Below are 17,344 nucleotides of genomic sequence, written 5' to 3' on the forward strand. Positions count from 1 at the left end.
AAGGACCTCTGGGCCGGAGTCAAGACCCCAGGGAAGGTTCGAGGGAGCACCACTGGAACCTGGGCACGCACGGGGCACAGGGCCCTAGGTCAGGCGACAGTTTCATATGGGCTGGCAAATCATGCACAGTGAGGGTTATCTACGGGCCTCACTAACCTACAAATCCAGGGGCATCAGCAGTAAAGCGAGGATCGGGGTTCGGGCACATACCTTCCTACAGGGACCACACTGCCAGCCAAACAGACAGACCGCTGTATCACAGCTGGGGGACCCCCAAAGTTTCAAGCTTCGGGGTCTCAACTAAACTGAGAATGCCGGGGACAGAGCAACCGAGTCATTAAACTGGCACTGCAAATACAGGGACCTGAACCAGCCATCCACAGATTAAAGTGAGTAGAGACTGTTCATTACAACCCCGGAGTGGTCTGCTTCATTATAAAATGCAAAGCTCCCATCTCACACATCCCCTGGCTCAGCCCTGCCTGTGGAGGGCCTACCACCATAGCTGCCATTACCATCAGCCCAGGGCTAATTCCACTAAGCAGCGGCGGTTCCATCCTATTAACTGCACACCGCAGGTGGCGTGACATGAACATTAACTCTTACCTCCCATGTAAATAATCCCCCTTTATAAAAAAAGCACCCAGGGCATGGGACCGGGCAACGGCCACCACAGTGACATCCCCAATTGTTAATACTGCCCGGGACCGAGTACCCCATAACCCTGGGCGACACACATGTCGATTCTTTCAGTGTTTTGTAGCGTTTTTGCAGCATTTTTTCACATGCAAAAAGCAGTGAGTAAATGCAGAAGCACAGCAAAAAAAAAAAAAAACTGTGAAAAAGCAGCAAAAACTACAAAAAAAAGCTGCTAGCAGTCTTTGTATTGCTTATGGTGAAAAAAAACACAGATGAAGCAGGATGTAAAATTAATTTATTTTGGTGAGTTTTCCAAGTGTAACTATTCTCACATGACCATGGAGGTTTCTCCTGACACTGTATTGTTTAAATAAGGGATAATTAAATTAGAGATAGGTGTTAGACTAAACAATGCCTTACTAATGTGTGAACGTACGCCATGCCAACCAAGTGTATACCCTACCAACGTGTGAAAGTAAACAATGTGTGAACATAGAACTACTCTGGAATCTTTATCTTATTTTCTAACTTATCTTCCCAAAACCTTCATGATGAGCTGTAGAGAGAAGTCCACTTATTAGTTATCTCTACATCTTCCCCCACACCTCCCAATGTGTTTGGTTCATCACGTTTTTAGCAGATCCTCAAAATGTACTCCTGAAAATACCAATATAACGTATATGTTATATACGGTATATCACAAAAGGGAGATTTTGTAAATATTTTATTATATCTTTTCATGGGACAACACTGAAGATATGACACTTTGATACAATGTAAAGTAATCAGTTTACAGCTTGTAAAGTGCTTTGTTCCCATGTCCTGTAATCATTTTTTTAGCCGTTTGGAAAAAATAAAAACGGTCCGTTAATGGATTGCACCAATGGATCCCTTTTATAACTGATCCATTAACGGTTCGGACAAACTGACCACTTTTGTAACTGATCCGTCAACGGATCAGTTATAATTAAAGTCAATGGCTCCATTAACAGATCTGTTATTGTCTTGCTACTGTCTTATTACTGCTAGCTAGATAGATTTCTAGATAGATACCGTAGATAAATAGATAGATAGATAGATAGATAGATAGATGGATAGATAGAACAGATAGAAAACTAGATAGATACATAAATAGATGAATAGATAGTTGAATAGAGAGATAGAACAGATATATAGACAGGATAGATAAGATAGATAGATAGATAGATTAGATAAATAGAATAGATTGACAGAGAGAGATAACTAGATAGCTTGTACAGCTGTTTAGCTGAATTAAAAATTAATTTTAGGAAAAAAATGACTTGCAGTTCCAACCAACCAGCTGCCAGCTGAACCTTGTCTGGTTATCCAAAATAGAGGGAATCCCACACTTATTTTTTAAATTATTTTTTAAAAAAAATGGCATGGGGACCCCCATTTTGTCAAAACCATTCAAGGGACAGCAGACAACTGGGGTCTGATATTATTAGGGTGGCAAATGCCATGGTTATTTGGCCCTTTCCAGCCTAACAATAGCAGCCCACAGCCACCCCAGAAGTGGCACATCCACCAGATGCACCAATTCTGGTGCTGTACTCAGCTCTTTCCATTGCCCTGGTTCAGTGGCAGACAAAGGAATATATGGGTTTGAAGCCAGCTATGAATAGCCAGCTGGCATCAAGACCTGGTATCAGTAATTTTTGGGCGTCTAGCAGACACCCCCATTACTAATTCCAATTGTAGTTAAAAGAAAAAAAAATATTTGGACAAACACCGCCTGACTATAGTCCCCAAAAGAAACATTCCAACATAATCCACAGTGACATCCCACGACGTTCCCGAAAAGTGAATCTGAAAGACATAAAGAGAGAAAATTAGTAAAGAAATAAAGAAAAGAGACACCTTCATCCACCAATTTGTTTCCCTGACAAACCTAATCCACGTATGATGTAATCCCACGACAATGCTATACTCAGTGTCACAGACAATGAAGAACAGAACGTTCCTCACTGACTGTGAGAGCACTCACTGCTGTGTGACATCCACTGGAGTGACCTGAGAACCCTGTATGGTCTTGGCTACTCTGCTGCAGCACAGTTTCATGTTGTTGGCAATCTTATCTTATTATAGTCTAGGCCATCTTTATGCAGAGCAGCACATTTTTTTCAGATGCTCAGAGTTTTTTGCCATGAGGAGCCATGTTGAACTTCCATTGACCAGTATAAGGCCCGTTTCACACGTCAGTGAAATACAGTGGTTTTTTTCACTGGCGTGTACAACACGCACATGTCCCTGCGTGTGCCGTGATTCACGGCACACGTGGGTTGTCTAAGTGCAATCCGGGCTCCGTGGCCCGTGATTGCACTTAGAAAACAACTCACCTGTGCGCGTTCCCGCTGTCCATGGTGCTGATCGTTCCCGCGGTACAGCATCTGGCCGGCGGTGACCCCCGCAGCAGCTGCTTCCGGGTCGGCTGTGTTGCGCATAATGAATATGCGCGACAGTAATGAGCCGGCTCAAAAGCAGCAGGGAGAACGGGCTGCAGAGGACATCGCTGGAGCCGGGTGAGTAAAAATGATTTTTATTTTAAAAGGACGTTTTTTTCTGGCACGTGTTTCACGGACCACACCACTGCGTGGTCTGTGGAACATCAGTGATGCCAGAAAAAAATGGACATGTCTCCATGCGGCAATCACGGACATGCAGGTACGCCGCACGGAGACACGTGCAGTGAAAAATCACTGACGTGTGAGCAGACCCATTCATTATAATGGGTCTGCGTATGTCAGTGATTCTGGTACGTTTTAAAAAAAGCACAAACGTCCCAGAATCACTGACGTGTGAAAGGGGCCTAAGAGTGTGTGAGCGATAACACCAAATTTAACACACCTGCTCCCCACTCACACCTAAGACCCTATAACACTACTGAGTCACCTGGCACCGAAGAGGGAAAATGGCTAATTCGGCACAATTTGGTCATTTTCACTTCAGGGTATACTCACGTTTCTTACCAGCGGTTTTGACATTAATGACTGTGTTTTCAGTTATTTAGAGGGCACCAAATTTACACTGTTATATAAGCTGCATACTGACTACTGTACATTGTATCGAAGTGTCTTATTTTCAGTGTTGTCCCATGAAGAAATATAACAAAATATTTACAAAAATGTGAGGTGTGTATGCACACTGTATGTGCCCCCTGGATAACAAGTACCCCAGATTGTACCTCTAAATAAAAATATGCCACTTGCGTCATTAAATAAAAAAATTAGCCCCAGAATGTACTTGTCAAGCTTCCACTAGGGGGTGAATGTCATGCTTCCACTAGTGGGTTCAGGGACTTAGTGGCGATTGAACGTCTAAGTGCAGTAACACAAAAAGCCTACTAGATGTCGCTAGTACAACAGTAAGAGTAGTCAGAAAAGCCAAAGTCAAACCAGGAGGTCACGTCTGAACAGGGGAGTGAGCAAGCCGTAAACAAGTGGAAACACAAGGGTCAGGAGCCAAGAGGTCATGTCAAAAGCCAAAACGGGAAGCAGAAACGGATTTAAGAAAAACGTTATCAAAGTCAGAGGCCAGGAGAGCAAGTAAGTACAAAGGAGGGGGAGGGGACTGAGACATAGAACGGGACCGGGGTCTGGGAGACAGGGAAGACAAACCACTACATGGGAGATGGAGGTGAGGGAGAGGTAAGCTGGGAAGCGGGAAGGATCAGGGCTAACTCAGAAGAACCAGTTGTGCACGCTGCAGAGGTCTCCACAATATAATAAAGCAGTGTGAGCCCCGGAACGAGGCACAACCAAGCAAGCCCATCCCACCTGACTTAACCCTGTCAGAGCTAAGCTATAGTCATTACAGTACTCAATAGTGTATATCAGCTCACCGTGTAAAAGTTCACTCCTGGTTACTCCCTGGAGCACGGACAGGCACTGCCACAGCCTGGTATCACAAATAGAGGAAAAAAGGGATGTCCAGCTCTTCAGGCAGAGAAAACCAAGGTCTTTAATTCATCATGCAGATACAACGAATGACATGACCAGCACTACGCGTTTCAGGTGAAACACTCACCCTTAATCATTAAGGGTGAGTGTTTCACCTGAAATGCGTAGTGCTGGTCATGTCATTCGTTGTATCTGCATGATGAATTAAAGACCTTGGTTTTCTCTGCCTGAAGAGCTGGACATCCCTTTTTTCCTCTATTCATTACAGTACTCCTAAATAAAAATTTCCCCTTACTGTTCACCCTTTACTCCAAAATTTTTACTTCAGATTTCACTCTTTACAATTCAAAATGGTGATCTGTATGGAAAATCCACCGCATTTCCATAATAAAATCAGTAGATAGTTTATGCAAATTTTCCCTTCAGCCAACTGAGAACTTCTTTATGGGAATTTGCTTTTTCCCCTTTGACGTCGGCCAGTCAAAACATGACTGCACCAACAGAGATATTCTGTGCTATACATCCAATTGGCTGAAGAAGACATTTCCACAATTCTTACTAGGGAACAGGGGGATGCAGAAGAAGAACTCTACCAGAATCCATGGAGCAAGTATAATTGGAGGAGATGCTTAGTTAACATTAAAAATTCCGGTTCAAGGTCCTCTTTAAGGTTATTTCTGCTTCTTATATATTATGGATAGTGATACCCTATCAATTACGCTATGGGGCAAGGTCATACATACTCCTGATAATAGGATGTAACTCAGTCGATGTTATATAGAAGTGTGAACCACAAAAAGCAGTAAGGGAAAAGCTTTCTTCTGCTATAAAATGGCAGTATGACAACTTCCCACTATGTTAAAAAAAGAAATGATGGATTCTACAGCAGAAACTAAGTTGTAAATGATGCATTCACATTTACATAATGATCTACCTTGGAGAAGTTGGTGGGAGTCTAGACAGACTATTGAATATTTTAGAAAAAATCACTTTTAATAAGCAGGAACCATCTGGTTGCTTAATTATATCACATTAGTGGCGGATTAAGCCCGGGTAGAGATGTTCTCTCTCTCAGCAAGCCTTAACTGTTTTCAAACACAGGTCTGTGAGATGTCGCATGCTTACAATTGGAAGATTATACTTAATGTCAGAAACATTTCAATAACTGCAACCTGCCAAATAATCGTTCAAGATGGTGCCAGTCTTGTAGTGAGACCCCCCTGCGTGCTCTATGCTGTGCCAGGGTACAGACACAAATTACTATTTACCAAGTTACAGCCTGAATCCTGCCACTGCTTTACATAAAGAAAAAAGATTTCATGGAATCTACTAAATACACATACAATTTTTTTCATACTCTGTTTTCAAGAATATTCTAAAAACAAAGATACTTCTTCTGCCAAACACTAATAGAAGAAACACTGGGAGCTGGCGAGCGCCTCCTTACAATTAGGGTATGTACAAGCATTCAGTATTTGGAGGAGATTTTTCTGTACCTAAAAAACAGTGTTGGCAGGAAAAATTATGCGTAAGGTACATTTTTTATGTGTTTTTATATGCATGTTTTATGTCTTTTTTTCTTGAATGGCTCAAATCCATAAGAAAAAAAACAGCAACTTGAGCGTATTTGGAAAATTTCATTAATTTTGCTGGTACTGTAAAGTGCAGTGTTTTTTACACTTGAAAAACACACAGAAAAAAAAACAAGGAAAAATGCAGTGTATAACCAAGCCATTACAAAGCTATGGTCTTTCCTAGCTTTAAAAAAAAAAAGAGAGAAAATTGCCTCTTCAAAGAGGAAGAGGACTTGAACTCTAGTACCACCTACAGGAGTGAATATCGACCTTTTATTAGTGATGGGTGGACCCAGACTGTAAAAGTCTGGATCCATGTGGGTTCAAAAATACCCAAGCACCAACCCCCGGCCTGGAGTTCTTAGGGAACTTTGGGTATTGATCCGGATCCTGCAACTTGGATAATTAAAAGAAAATAAAGGAAAAATAAAGGAAAAAAAAGGGGGAAAGCAGGAGTGTTATACTTACTGAGTTTCCAGTGCGTCTGTAACTGCTTCCAGGATGCTCCCACTACTTCTGGGGCTGCTCATTAACCTGATACATATTCACTCCTTCCTCCGCCCACCAGCAGTCTTGGCTTCTTTTATTGGTTGCAGTCAGGCGTAGCCTCAGTCTGTGGGACATCGTGTCTGACTGCTTTGAATCACAAGCGCTGTGTGCGCTTCTATCATGGTGTAACAATAAGTAAAAAATTGTTGTAGGATTCCCAATATTATGATACCCAGCACAGATAAAGCATATGGCTATAGGCTGCATCCCCCAGCCGTATGCTTATTTTGGCTGTGTATCAAAATAAGAGGGACCGCATGTGGCATTTTTTTTAATTATTTAAATAAATAATTTTAAAAAAACAGTAGGCGGTCCCCCCCATTTTGATACCCTGCCATGATAAAGCCAACACCTATGGGCTAGAATTCTCAAGCTGGTGGCCCCCCCAGCCTAAAAATATCAGAATGCAACCTCCCAGGATTGTCACATCCATTAGATGTGATAATCCAGAATTTTTTCTGAGTGGTGTGGTGGCAATCAGTGTAATAAAGGGTTAATGACAGCTCACAGCTGTCACTAAGCCCTAGATTACTAATCTGTAAGTGAAAAGAAATAAATGCAAACAGAGCAAGAAAAAATCCTTTATTTAAAATAAAATACAATAAAAGCCCTCTTTCTCCCCTTTATTAACCCCCAAAACACCCAGTTCCAATGTAATCCACATGAGGTCCCACGATGATTCCAGCTCTGCTACAAACATACTGAAGGCACAGTGCACGGGCACAGAACATGACTGCACACTAAGGGGGGCAGGCAGAGAATGACTGAGCCATGCCATGAGCTGTGACATCATTCAGTTTATCTGCAGTCACAGCTGGAGGTTCCCATGATACCTCAGCTTTGACTGCAGATAAACTGACCTTAGGTAACCTCATTAAACACTGAGTTCACATACCTGCATTTCCTGACAGAAAACCTGCAAATTTGATGCTGAAATGTCATAACACATGCAGTTTTGATGTGTTTTTTTTGCCAGGAGATGAAGATTTGCTGCAGGAATATGGTGTATAAATTTCAGCACCAAATCTGCATCTCTTGGCAAAAAAAATAACAAACCTGTAACATTTTAATTTTCTGTCAATAAACCTGTGTGAGGGTTGTTTTATGCACACAAAGAGCTGACATTTTCATTTATATCATCTTGGGCTATTGTTTTTTTAGGTAATGTGCATTGACTGAAAAACCACAAATATAGGATTTGATTACTTTTTTTTGGCAATTTTTGACTTAAGATGTAATAATTTTTATTTTAATTGATCTGACATTTACAGAAAATAGAATACAAAATTAGACTTTTTTTATTCCATTATTCCTAAGCTGGGAAAATAGGGGTGATTTAAATGTATTTTTTTATTTGTTTTGTTTTGGGGCTTTTTTCAAAACATTTATTTCATTTTTTTTGGCCCACCTAGGAGACTCAAACTTGTATTTATTTGATCACTTAGAGATGACTTAGCTCTTGAACTACTCCAAACAGAGACACCCTTTGGGCTTGTTCCACTTGCGTTTTGCACGGACGAGTGCAATCCAATAAAACATCGGACTGCACTTGCACCAGTGAAAAACTATGTGTCCATCTGTGACTGATTTCTCATGCCATAGCGGCATGCCGAATGAATTGCAGCATGCTGCGTTTGGCAGCGAGTCTCGACTCATGCATCCCTATACAAGTCTATGGGAGCATGGGAAACATCGCACTGCACTCACATGTAATCCGAGTGCACTGCGATATACGCAGAGACAGGCAGGGGAGGAGATGGGGAGAAAGTGCTCCCTCCCTCTTCTCCGCACCTGTGATGCGATCACAGTCGCATGACCCTTGGCTGACACCCGCAGCAGAGGGTCATTATCATATAGCTTCCGATGCTTTCATATTGGAAGCTATACGATAGTGGATCCGTGCCCTTATTGTGATATACAGCCTTCTTGTCAGGGTATTCAAATGATTAAAGAGGTTGTTCACTACTAGGACAACCCTTTCTCAATCATCATATTTGTACCGGTAAAATCTCAACATTTATCCTCACTTCTGGTGTTGGCGCCGCTCCAGCAGTGTCGGCACTGTATATCACATTAGTGGCGGATTAAGCCCGGGTAGAGATGTTCTCTCTCTCAGCAAGCCTTAACTGTTTTCAAACACAGGTCTGTGAGATGTCGCATGCTTACAATTGGAAGATTATACTTAATGTCAGAAACATTTCAATAACTGCAACCTGCCAAATAATCGTTCAAGATGGTGCCAGTCTTGTAGTGAGACCCCCCTGCGTGCTCTATGCTGTGCCAGGGTACAGACACAAATTACTATTTACCAAGTTACAGCCTGAATCCTGCCACTGCTTTACATAAAGAAAAAAGATTTCATGGAATCTACTAAATACACATTCAATTTTTTTCATACTCTGTTTTCAAGAATATTCTAAAAACAAAGATACTTCTCCTGCCAAACACTAATAGAAGAAACACTGGGAGCTGGCGAGCGCCTCCTTACAATTAGGGTATGTACAAACATTCAGTATTTGGAGGAGATTTTTGTGTACCTAAAAAACAGTGTTGGCAGGAAAAATTATGCGTAAGGTACATTTTTTATGTGTTTTTATATGCATGTTTTATGTCTTTTTTTCTTGAATGGCTCAAATCCATAAGAAAAAAACCAGCAACTTGAGCGTATTTGGAAAATTTCATTAATTTTGCTGGTACTGTAAAGTGCAGTGTTTTTTACACTTGAAAAACACACAGAAAAAAAAAACAAGGAAAAATGCAGTGTATAACCAAGCTATTAGAAAGCTATGGTCTTTCCTAGCTTTAAAAAAAAAAGAGAGAAAATTGCCTCTTCAAAGACGAAGAGGACTTGAACTCTAGTACCACCTACAGGAGTGAATATCGACCTTTTATTAGTGATGGGTGGACCCAGACTGTAAAAGTCTGGATCCATGTGGGTTCAAAAGTACCCAAGCACCAACCCCCGGCCTGGAGTTCTTAGGGAACTTTGGGTATTGATCCGGATCCTGCAACTTGGATAATTAAAAGAATATAAAGGAAAAATAAAGGAAAAAAAGGGGGAAAGCAGGAGTGTTATACTTACTGAGTTTCCAGTGCGTCTGTAACTGCTTCCAGGATGCTCCCACTACTTCTGGGGCTGCTCATTAACCTGATACATATTCACTCCTTCCTCCGCCGCCTCAGTCTGTGGGACATCGTGTCTGACTGCTTTGAATCACAAGCGCTGTGTTCGCTTCTATCATGGTGTAACAATAAGTAAAAAATTGTTGTAGGGTTCCCAATATTATGATACCCAGCACAGATAAAGCATATGGCTATAGGCTGCATCCCCCAGCCGTATGCTTATTTTGGCTGTGTATCAAAATAAGAGGGACCGCATGTGGCATTTTTTTTAATTATTTAAATAAATAATTTAAAAAAAACAGCAGGCGGTCCCCCCCATTTTGATACCCTGCCATGATAAAGCCAACACCTATGGGCTAGAATTCTCAAGCTGGAGGCCCCCCCAGCCTAAAAATATCAGAATGCAACCTCCCAGGATTGTCACATCCATTAGATGTGATAATCCAGAATTTTTTCTGAGTGGTGTGGTGGCAATCAGTGTAATAAAGGGTTAATGACAGCTCACAGCTGTCACTAAGCCCTAGATTACTAATCTGTAAGTGAAAAGAAATAAATGCAAACAGAGCAAGAAAAAATCCTTTATTTAAAATAAAATACAATAAAAGCCCTCTTTCTCCCCTTTATTAACCCCCAAAACACCCAGTTCCAATGTAATCCACATGAGGTCCCACGATGATTCCAGCTCTGCTACAAACATACTGAAGGCACAGTGCACGGGCACAGAACATGACTGCACACTAAGGGGGGCAGGCAGAGAATGACTGAGCCATGCCATGAGCTGTGACATCATTCAGTTTATCTGCAGTCACAGCTGGAGGTTCCCATGATACCTCAGCTTTGACTGCAGATAAACTGACCTTAGGTAACCTCATTAAACACTGAGTTCACATACCTGCATTTCCTGACAGAAAACCTGCAAATTTGATGCTGAAATGTCATAACACATGCAGTTTTGATGTGTTTTTTTTGCCAGGAGATGAAGATTTGCTGCAGGAATATGGTGTATAAATTTCAGCACCAAATCTGCATCTCTTGGCAAAAAAAATAACAAACCTGTAACATTTTAATTTTCTGTCAATAAACCTGTGTGAGGGTTGTTTTTTGCACACAAAGAGCTGACATTTTCATTTATATCATCTTGGGCTATTGTTTTTTTAGGTAATGTGCATTGACTGAAAAACCACAAATATAGGATTTGATTACTTTTTTTTGGCAATTTTTGACTTAAGATGTAATAATTTTTATTTTAATTGATCTGACATTTACAGAAAATAGAATACAAAATTAGACTTTTTTTATTCCATTATTCCTAAGCTGGGAAAATAGGGGTGATTTAAATGTATTTTTTTATTTGTTTTGTTTTGGGGCTTTTTTCAAAACATTTATTTCATTTTTTTTGGCCCACCTAGGAGACTCAAACTTGTATTTATTTGATCACTTAGAGATGACTTAGCTCTTGAACTACTCCAAACAGAGACACCCTTTGGGCTTGTTCCACTTGCGTTTTGCACGGACGAGTGCAATCCAATAAAACATCGGACTGCACTTGCACCAGTGAAAAACTATGTGTCCATCTGTGACTGATTTCTCATGCCATAGCGGCATGCCGAATGAATTGCAGCATGCTGCGTTTGGCAGCGAGTCTCGACTCATGCATCCCTATACAAGTCTATGGGAGCATGGGAAACATCGCACTGCACTCACATGTAATCCGAGTGCACTGCGATATACGCAGAGACAGGCAGGGGAGGAGATGGGGAGAAAGTGCTCCCTCCCTCTTCTCCGCACCTGTGATGCGATCACAGTCGCATGACCCTTGGCTGACACCCGCAGCAGAGGGTCATTATCATATAGCTTCCGATGCTTTCATATTGGAAGCTATACGATAGTGGATCCGTGCCCTTATTGTGATATACAGCCTTCTTGTCAGGGTATTCAAATGATTAAAGAGGTTGTTCACTACTAGGACAACCCTTTCTCAATCATCATATTTGTACCGGTAAAATCTCAACATTTACCCTCACTTCTGGTGTTGGCGCCGCTCCAGCAGTGTCGGCACTTGCTCTTCCAGGGCTCATGTGAAGATGCTACATCACATGAGTCCTGTGCCTATTCAGCGCTGGCTTCACTCTACCCACCTTAAGAAGAATCGAACATCAAGAGAAAGTCAAGATTGCCGTTGAGCGCTCATTTCCTCTTAATGTTTGATATGTTCAAATGTATGGAGTGTGAAGCCCGCGCTGATTGGGCACAGGACTCGCGTGACGTAACAACCTCACATGAGCCCCAGGAGAGTGAGTGCCGACACCACTGAAACAGCATTGGAGCTCAGTATAAGTATGGAGTTCAATGAGAGCAGTAAAATTCCATATACCCTCTAGTGGTCATTAGAGATAGCTGGAAATGTTACCATTTAGCTCTGCAGCAGTGTGAAGAAAAGCAAAGAGATTTGAGTCTCTATCTCACACAAGGAAAGCTAAAACTAAAGTTATGTTACTATACAAAATGGATATAACCATCTCAGACATTTGTGGCATATTCACAGGATATGCTTAAAATATATATCTGCTAGACATATCAGCCGTCTCTTTTCAGGACCTGAAGTCACATCGCAATGAACAAATGAGTGGAGGTACATATGGGTCTCTCTGTATTCACTTCTATGGGAGTTATGAAAATAGCCAAGCAATGAGCACGCATGTTCAGCTATTTTCAGAACGCCCATCACTATTTTTCACAAAAAACGCATCACATGAGAATTGCCAAAAATGCACCTTCATTCCAAGCTTTTTGTTTTTTACATTTCCAGGCTCTCTGTGACCAGGTGCAGTTTTGATGTCTTAAAGGTGCAGTTTTTTTGTGACAAGGAAACTGCAGCGTATGCATGTAGCCGTACACAGATTAGTCCGTCAAATTAGTTCTTTTAGTGATTATCTCCAGCTGATACAACATTGATTGTCTTGAGACTCAAGCACACAGCCTAAGGCTTCTTTCACGCGTCAGTGAAAATACACGTTTTTCACTGACGTGATAAAGGTGCATATGTCCCTTTGTGTGCCGTGATTTTGGGAGACGTGATCTCCGTGTGCTATCCATGATAATACACGGAGATCAGGCACTTATACTCGCCTGTCTCCGGCGCTGCTGTCCGTGGTGCTGAGGTCTGCCTCGATGCTGTGTCCGGCCGCCGCTGTCTCCCCTCTGCACCTACTTCCAAGTCGGCTGTGCAGTGCATATGTATGAGCATAATTACCCGGCCTGGAAGTAGAGACAGCAGCGGCTGGAGACGGATGAGTTTAAAAAGCTTTTTATTTTAAATATACGTGATTTTTCTGGTACATATTTCACAGATCACACCAATGTGTGGTCCGTGGGACATCAGTGGTGCCTTAGAAAAATAGACTTGTCTCCGTGCAGAGCACACGGACGGGCACTGGAGCCAAAGGGTGCACAACAGGTCCCTTTGGCCATTATGAGAAGACCAGTACTATTTCAGACCCATGATAATTGGGGGGCCTGGGTGACATTTTGCATCAGGGCACAATTTGACCCCCTAGCAATTAACATTATGTAAATTAACATAACAGTAACATTAAAGGTAACATTATTAAATTACAACAAAAGACAATCAATGAAGCCATAAGAGAAGTTCTATCAGTCCATCATAATTTCCATAAAGCACAAATATACTGTCTGAGTGATATGTATAGAATAATACTAAATATATAACTAATCCTATAGAAGTCAACAAATTACATTTCTGCCACTAGATGGTGCTAATGTCGCATCTCATTTGTACTCATTTGGGCTTCTGATTATAAAAATGTACAAAACCTTATTAAATAATTTCATTATATAAGTATTTTTGCAACATTATACAGGATATACCAAGATAGCTGCTACCATGACGGTGCATAAGAGCAGCGATCAAACTAAAAAGATTCATGTGCCACACTGGGATTCATTGAAAAGGTTAAACAAAATGTGTAAAAAAAAAAAAACAGAAAGAAAGCGCACACAAATCAGGAAGTGCCAGTAAAAACGCAGCCTATAGTATAATGTGCTCCACATTATATAATGTGCCTCACATAGTCCTCCATATAGCATAATCTGCTCCATATAGTATAATGGGCCTCACATTGTCCTCCATATAGTATTATGTGTTCAATATAGTATAATGTGCCTCACATAGCCCTCCATATAGTATAATGTGCCTCACATAGCCCTCCATATAGTATAATGTGCCTCACATAGCCCTCCATATAGTATAATGTGCCTCACATAGCCCTCCATATAGTATAATGTGCCTCACATAGCCCTCCATATAGCATAATGTGCATAATATCTACGCCTTGTGCCTAATCAGAGGCATAGCTAGGGTTTCAGCACAAGGTGGGAAAAATTAATCCAAGTGCACCCATGTTTATAACTATGGTGGTGTAGCCTGATCATAGAGAGTAAAGGGGAACCTCAGCAGATGACTATGCTGTTACAGAAAAAAAGTCACTATACAATAGCCCACACCAATATTACCGCCTGATGGTGACCATAAAATGATAGATCCCACTTCTGGAAAACAAATTAAGAGTTTATAGTACAATTTTAGAAAGTGACTTCCAGGTGATATTCTTTCTGATGGAGTCATTCAATTTTTCCATCTTTTTTTACTGGCCCAGATTAAAATGACTACTTCTTACGGTCACAACTACTCTGCAGAGTTTACAACAAAGACCCAGTTGAGTTCTCACATTTCCAGTAATGGCCCAATAGTTCACAGCCGACAATATGATGTCCCCACAATTCCCATGCAGTATAACATCTCCATAACTTCCGCACATAGTATGATGACTTTACAGTGCTGCCCACATAAAATAATATTCTCACAACCCACTACACTTTGATGGCCCCACAACCCTCCACACAGTATGATACCCCCACAGCCCCCCACACAGTATGATGTCCCCACAACCCCCCCACACAGTACGATGTCCCCAACACCCCCCACACAATCTGGTGTCTCTACAGCCCCCTACACAGCATGATGTCCCCACAATCTCTATGCAGTATTATGTCTCTATAATATTCACACACTATATGATGACTTTATAGTGCTACTCACATAAAATAATGTTCTCACAACCCCCTACACCCTACACTATGATGGTGTACTTCCCCCGTAGCAGCAGCCGAGCCGCTCGGATCCGGAGTCGCGGTGGCTCGAGGGGTCTCCAGACCCGGGGGGGTCAGCGCGGACACTCGAATTAAAAAGGAGTGGAGGAGTATATACACGGGATAGCTCAAGGCCGCCGGCTGCCCTCCTCGGCAGTCCGGCGGCCTTGAACTATCCCATGTATATACTCCCCCACAACTTTTTAATTCGAGTATGATGGCCCCACGGCCCCCACACAGTATGCTGTTCCCACAGTCCTCCACACAGTATAATAGCCCCACAGCCCCCTATAAAGTATGATAAAGTATGATACCCTTACATACCCCACACAGTGTGATGTCCCCAAAGTCCTCCACACAGTAGGATATCCCCTCAGGCCCCCACACAGTATGATACTCCCACGGACTCTATCACTGTATGATGTTCCCTCAGCTCCATACACACAGTATGATGTCGTAAAAATCCAACACCAAGTATGACGATCCCCACAGTCCTCTACATAGTATAATATCCCCAAATGACATTCCCACATATCTCACACAGTAGGATGTCCCCAGAGCTCCCATACTGTCTTACAAACCCCACAGCATCTACACGAAGTATAATGGTCCCACAGCCCCCACAGAGTATGATGTCCCTTCAGTTCCATCACACAGTATTATGTCCCTACAGCTTCAGCTATTCAATATAATGACTACTCAGTATCCCCCAGCACACAGTATAATGGCCCCACAGACCTATACAAGTCGTGACTTATAATCTAAAAAATAAACACAATATTCTCACCTAACCCCGAATCCTGTGACACAGTCAGCATACACCAGCAAAGTCAACATATTGTCTAAGGCAGAGCAATGGGGTGATGTCAACTAATCATATAGCAGTATGACTTTCATTTGATAGCCACGCAGTAGTCCACTCTCCAGCACACAATATAATAGCCCCACTGCCCCCTACAAGTCCCTACTCAAACTAGAAAAAAAACAATATACTCACCTAACCGCAGATCCTGGGACACAGTTAGCATACACCGACACAGTCAATATCTCATCATATAACTGAATAGGATAACTGAAGTGAGCACTAATATATATATTCTGAGTGCAAGCCAAAAAAATAGCATGACTTTCTCTAAAGCTTCTTCACTTCTCAGAGCTTGGACCTCTAGCAGTCAGTAAGTTATCCCCTATCCTATGATGGGGAATAACAACATTTTAGGAATATCAGTTTAAGTTAAAAGGTGGAATTTCTGGATGTAACAAAGGTACATATTATTCTGTATATAGTTTATATACTGCATTCATTGCACCCATATTGCTCTTGTTTGAGAAACACAAGAACGTTCCCTTCTCGATACATGTATAGCTCACCTTCATTTTCAAGGACATTACCGTAGTTCTTCTTGTGGTCAGAGATGTGTTGGAAAAGGTGTCATCAGGAAAATGTGATATTAAAAAGAGCTGATCCAATGAAATATAATGTCAGCGAGTTTTCTTTACACTCCCGTCTCACTGTCCTCTCGCCTTTCTTTTCTTCCTGTTCCTCAGCTTGATCATTACTCTCCAGCAACATACAGCCTTCCTCCTTCTTCAGAAACACAGTTTAATGGACCAAAGGCCCTTTTCCTGGGAAGAGTGCTAGGTAAGTGAAGGGTTCACAATCATGAAATAAGGCGCTGCGGAAAAATGTCACATTCACTATGACGGTACTTTATGGATCGCATTGAAGAGCATCAGCAGGAAATAATTACTGAGGTAAATACTGTAGAGAGCTGGTGTTCCCCAATGGCAGACACATCTATCCTGTGTCACCTCTGACAATGTTCAGTATATCTCTTTATCAAGAAAGGTCATTTAGATCTCTTGCTCGTGAAGGGTCATAGACATTGTAGAAAATAAGAGCTGGGTATTTTATATACAGCTTATTACCTACGGAATACGTTCAGAAGCTGGATGGGTATGAACATACCAGATTAGTTTGATATTTCTGGACCTTTATGCAACAGCCTAGACACCACATAAAGCAATGGAATCTAAGCTGTGACCAGGGGAGGATGCAGAGGTAAAAGTTGCATCCTGGTACTGGTGACCAGTATTAACATCACATGGATAGGGATTCTTGTTAAAGATTTTGCCCTTGAGCTTCAAGCTGTACCTCTGGCTGCGACGCCAAATACTGTCAAATATGTGTGGCCAAGTTACCATTCTCAACAGTGGCGTAACTAGAGATTGATGAGCCCTGGTTCAAAATTTGGACCTGGGCCCCCACCCCTTATGTTGATCAGATGTACAATATGTATATGTATGTACACATTTAGCGTTCTAAATCCTATAAAAACATACGAGTTGCCCCCCCATTATGTAGTAATG

General features: G+C 41.7%; 1 protein-coding gene across 1 annotated transcript in view; it reads left to right on the forward strand.

Annotated features, from left to right (window-relative positions):
• Positions 1–17,344, forward strand: part of CNTNAP2 (contactin associated protein 2) — a 2,823,191-nt gene that overhangs the window by 2,704,910 nt on the left and 100,937 nt on the right. The window contains exon 21 of the mRNA XM_075315157.1: positions 16,523–16,616. Within this exon, the coding sequence (XP_075171272.1) occupies positions 16,523–16,616 (94 nt within the window). The remainder of the gene's footprint in view (positions 1–16,522; positions 16,617–17,344) is intronic.

This window comes from Anomaloglossus baeobatrachus, chromosome 6 (assembly GCF_048569485.1).
Source record: "Anomaloglossus baeobatrachus isolate aAnoBae1 chromosome 6, aAnoBae1.hap1, whole genome shotgun sequence".
Classification (NCBI taxonomy): domain Eukaryota; kingdom Metazoa; phylum Chordata; class Amphibia; order Anura; family Aromobatidae; genus Anomaloglossus; species Anomaloglossus baeobatrachus.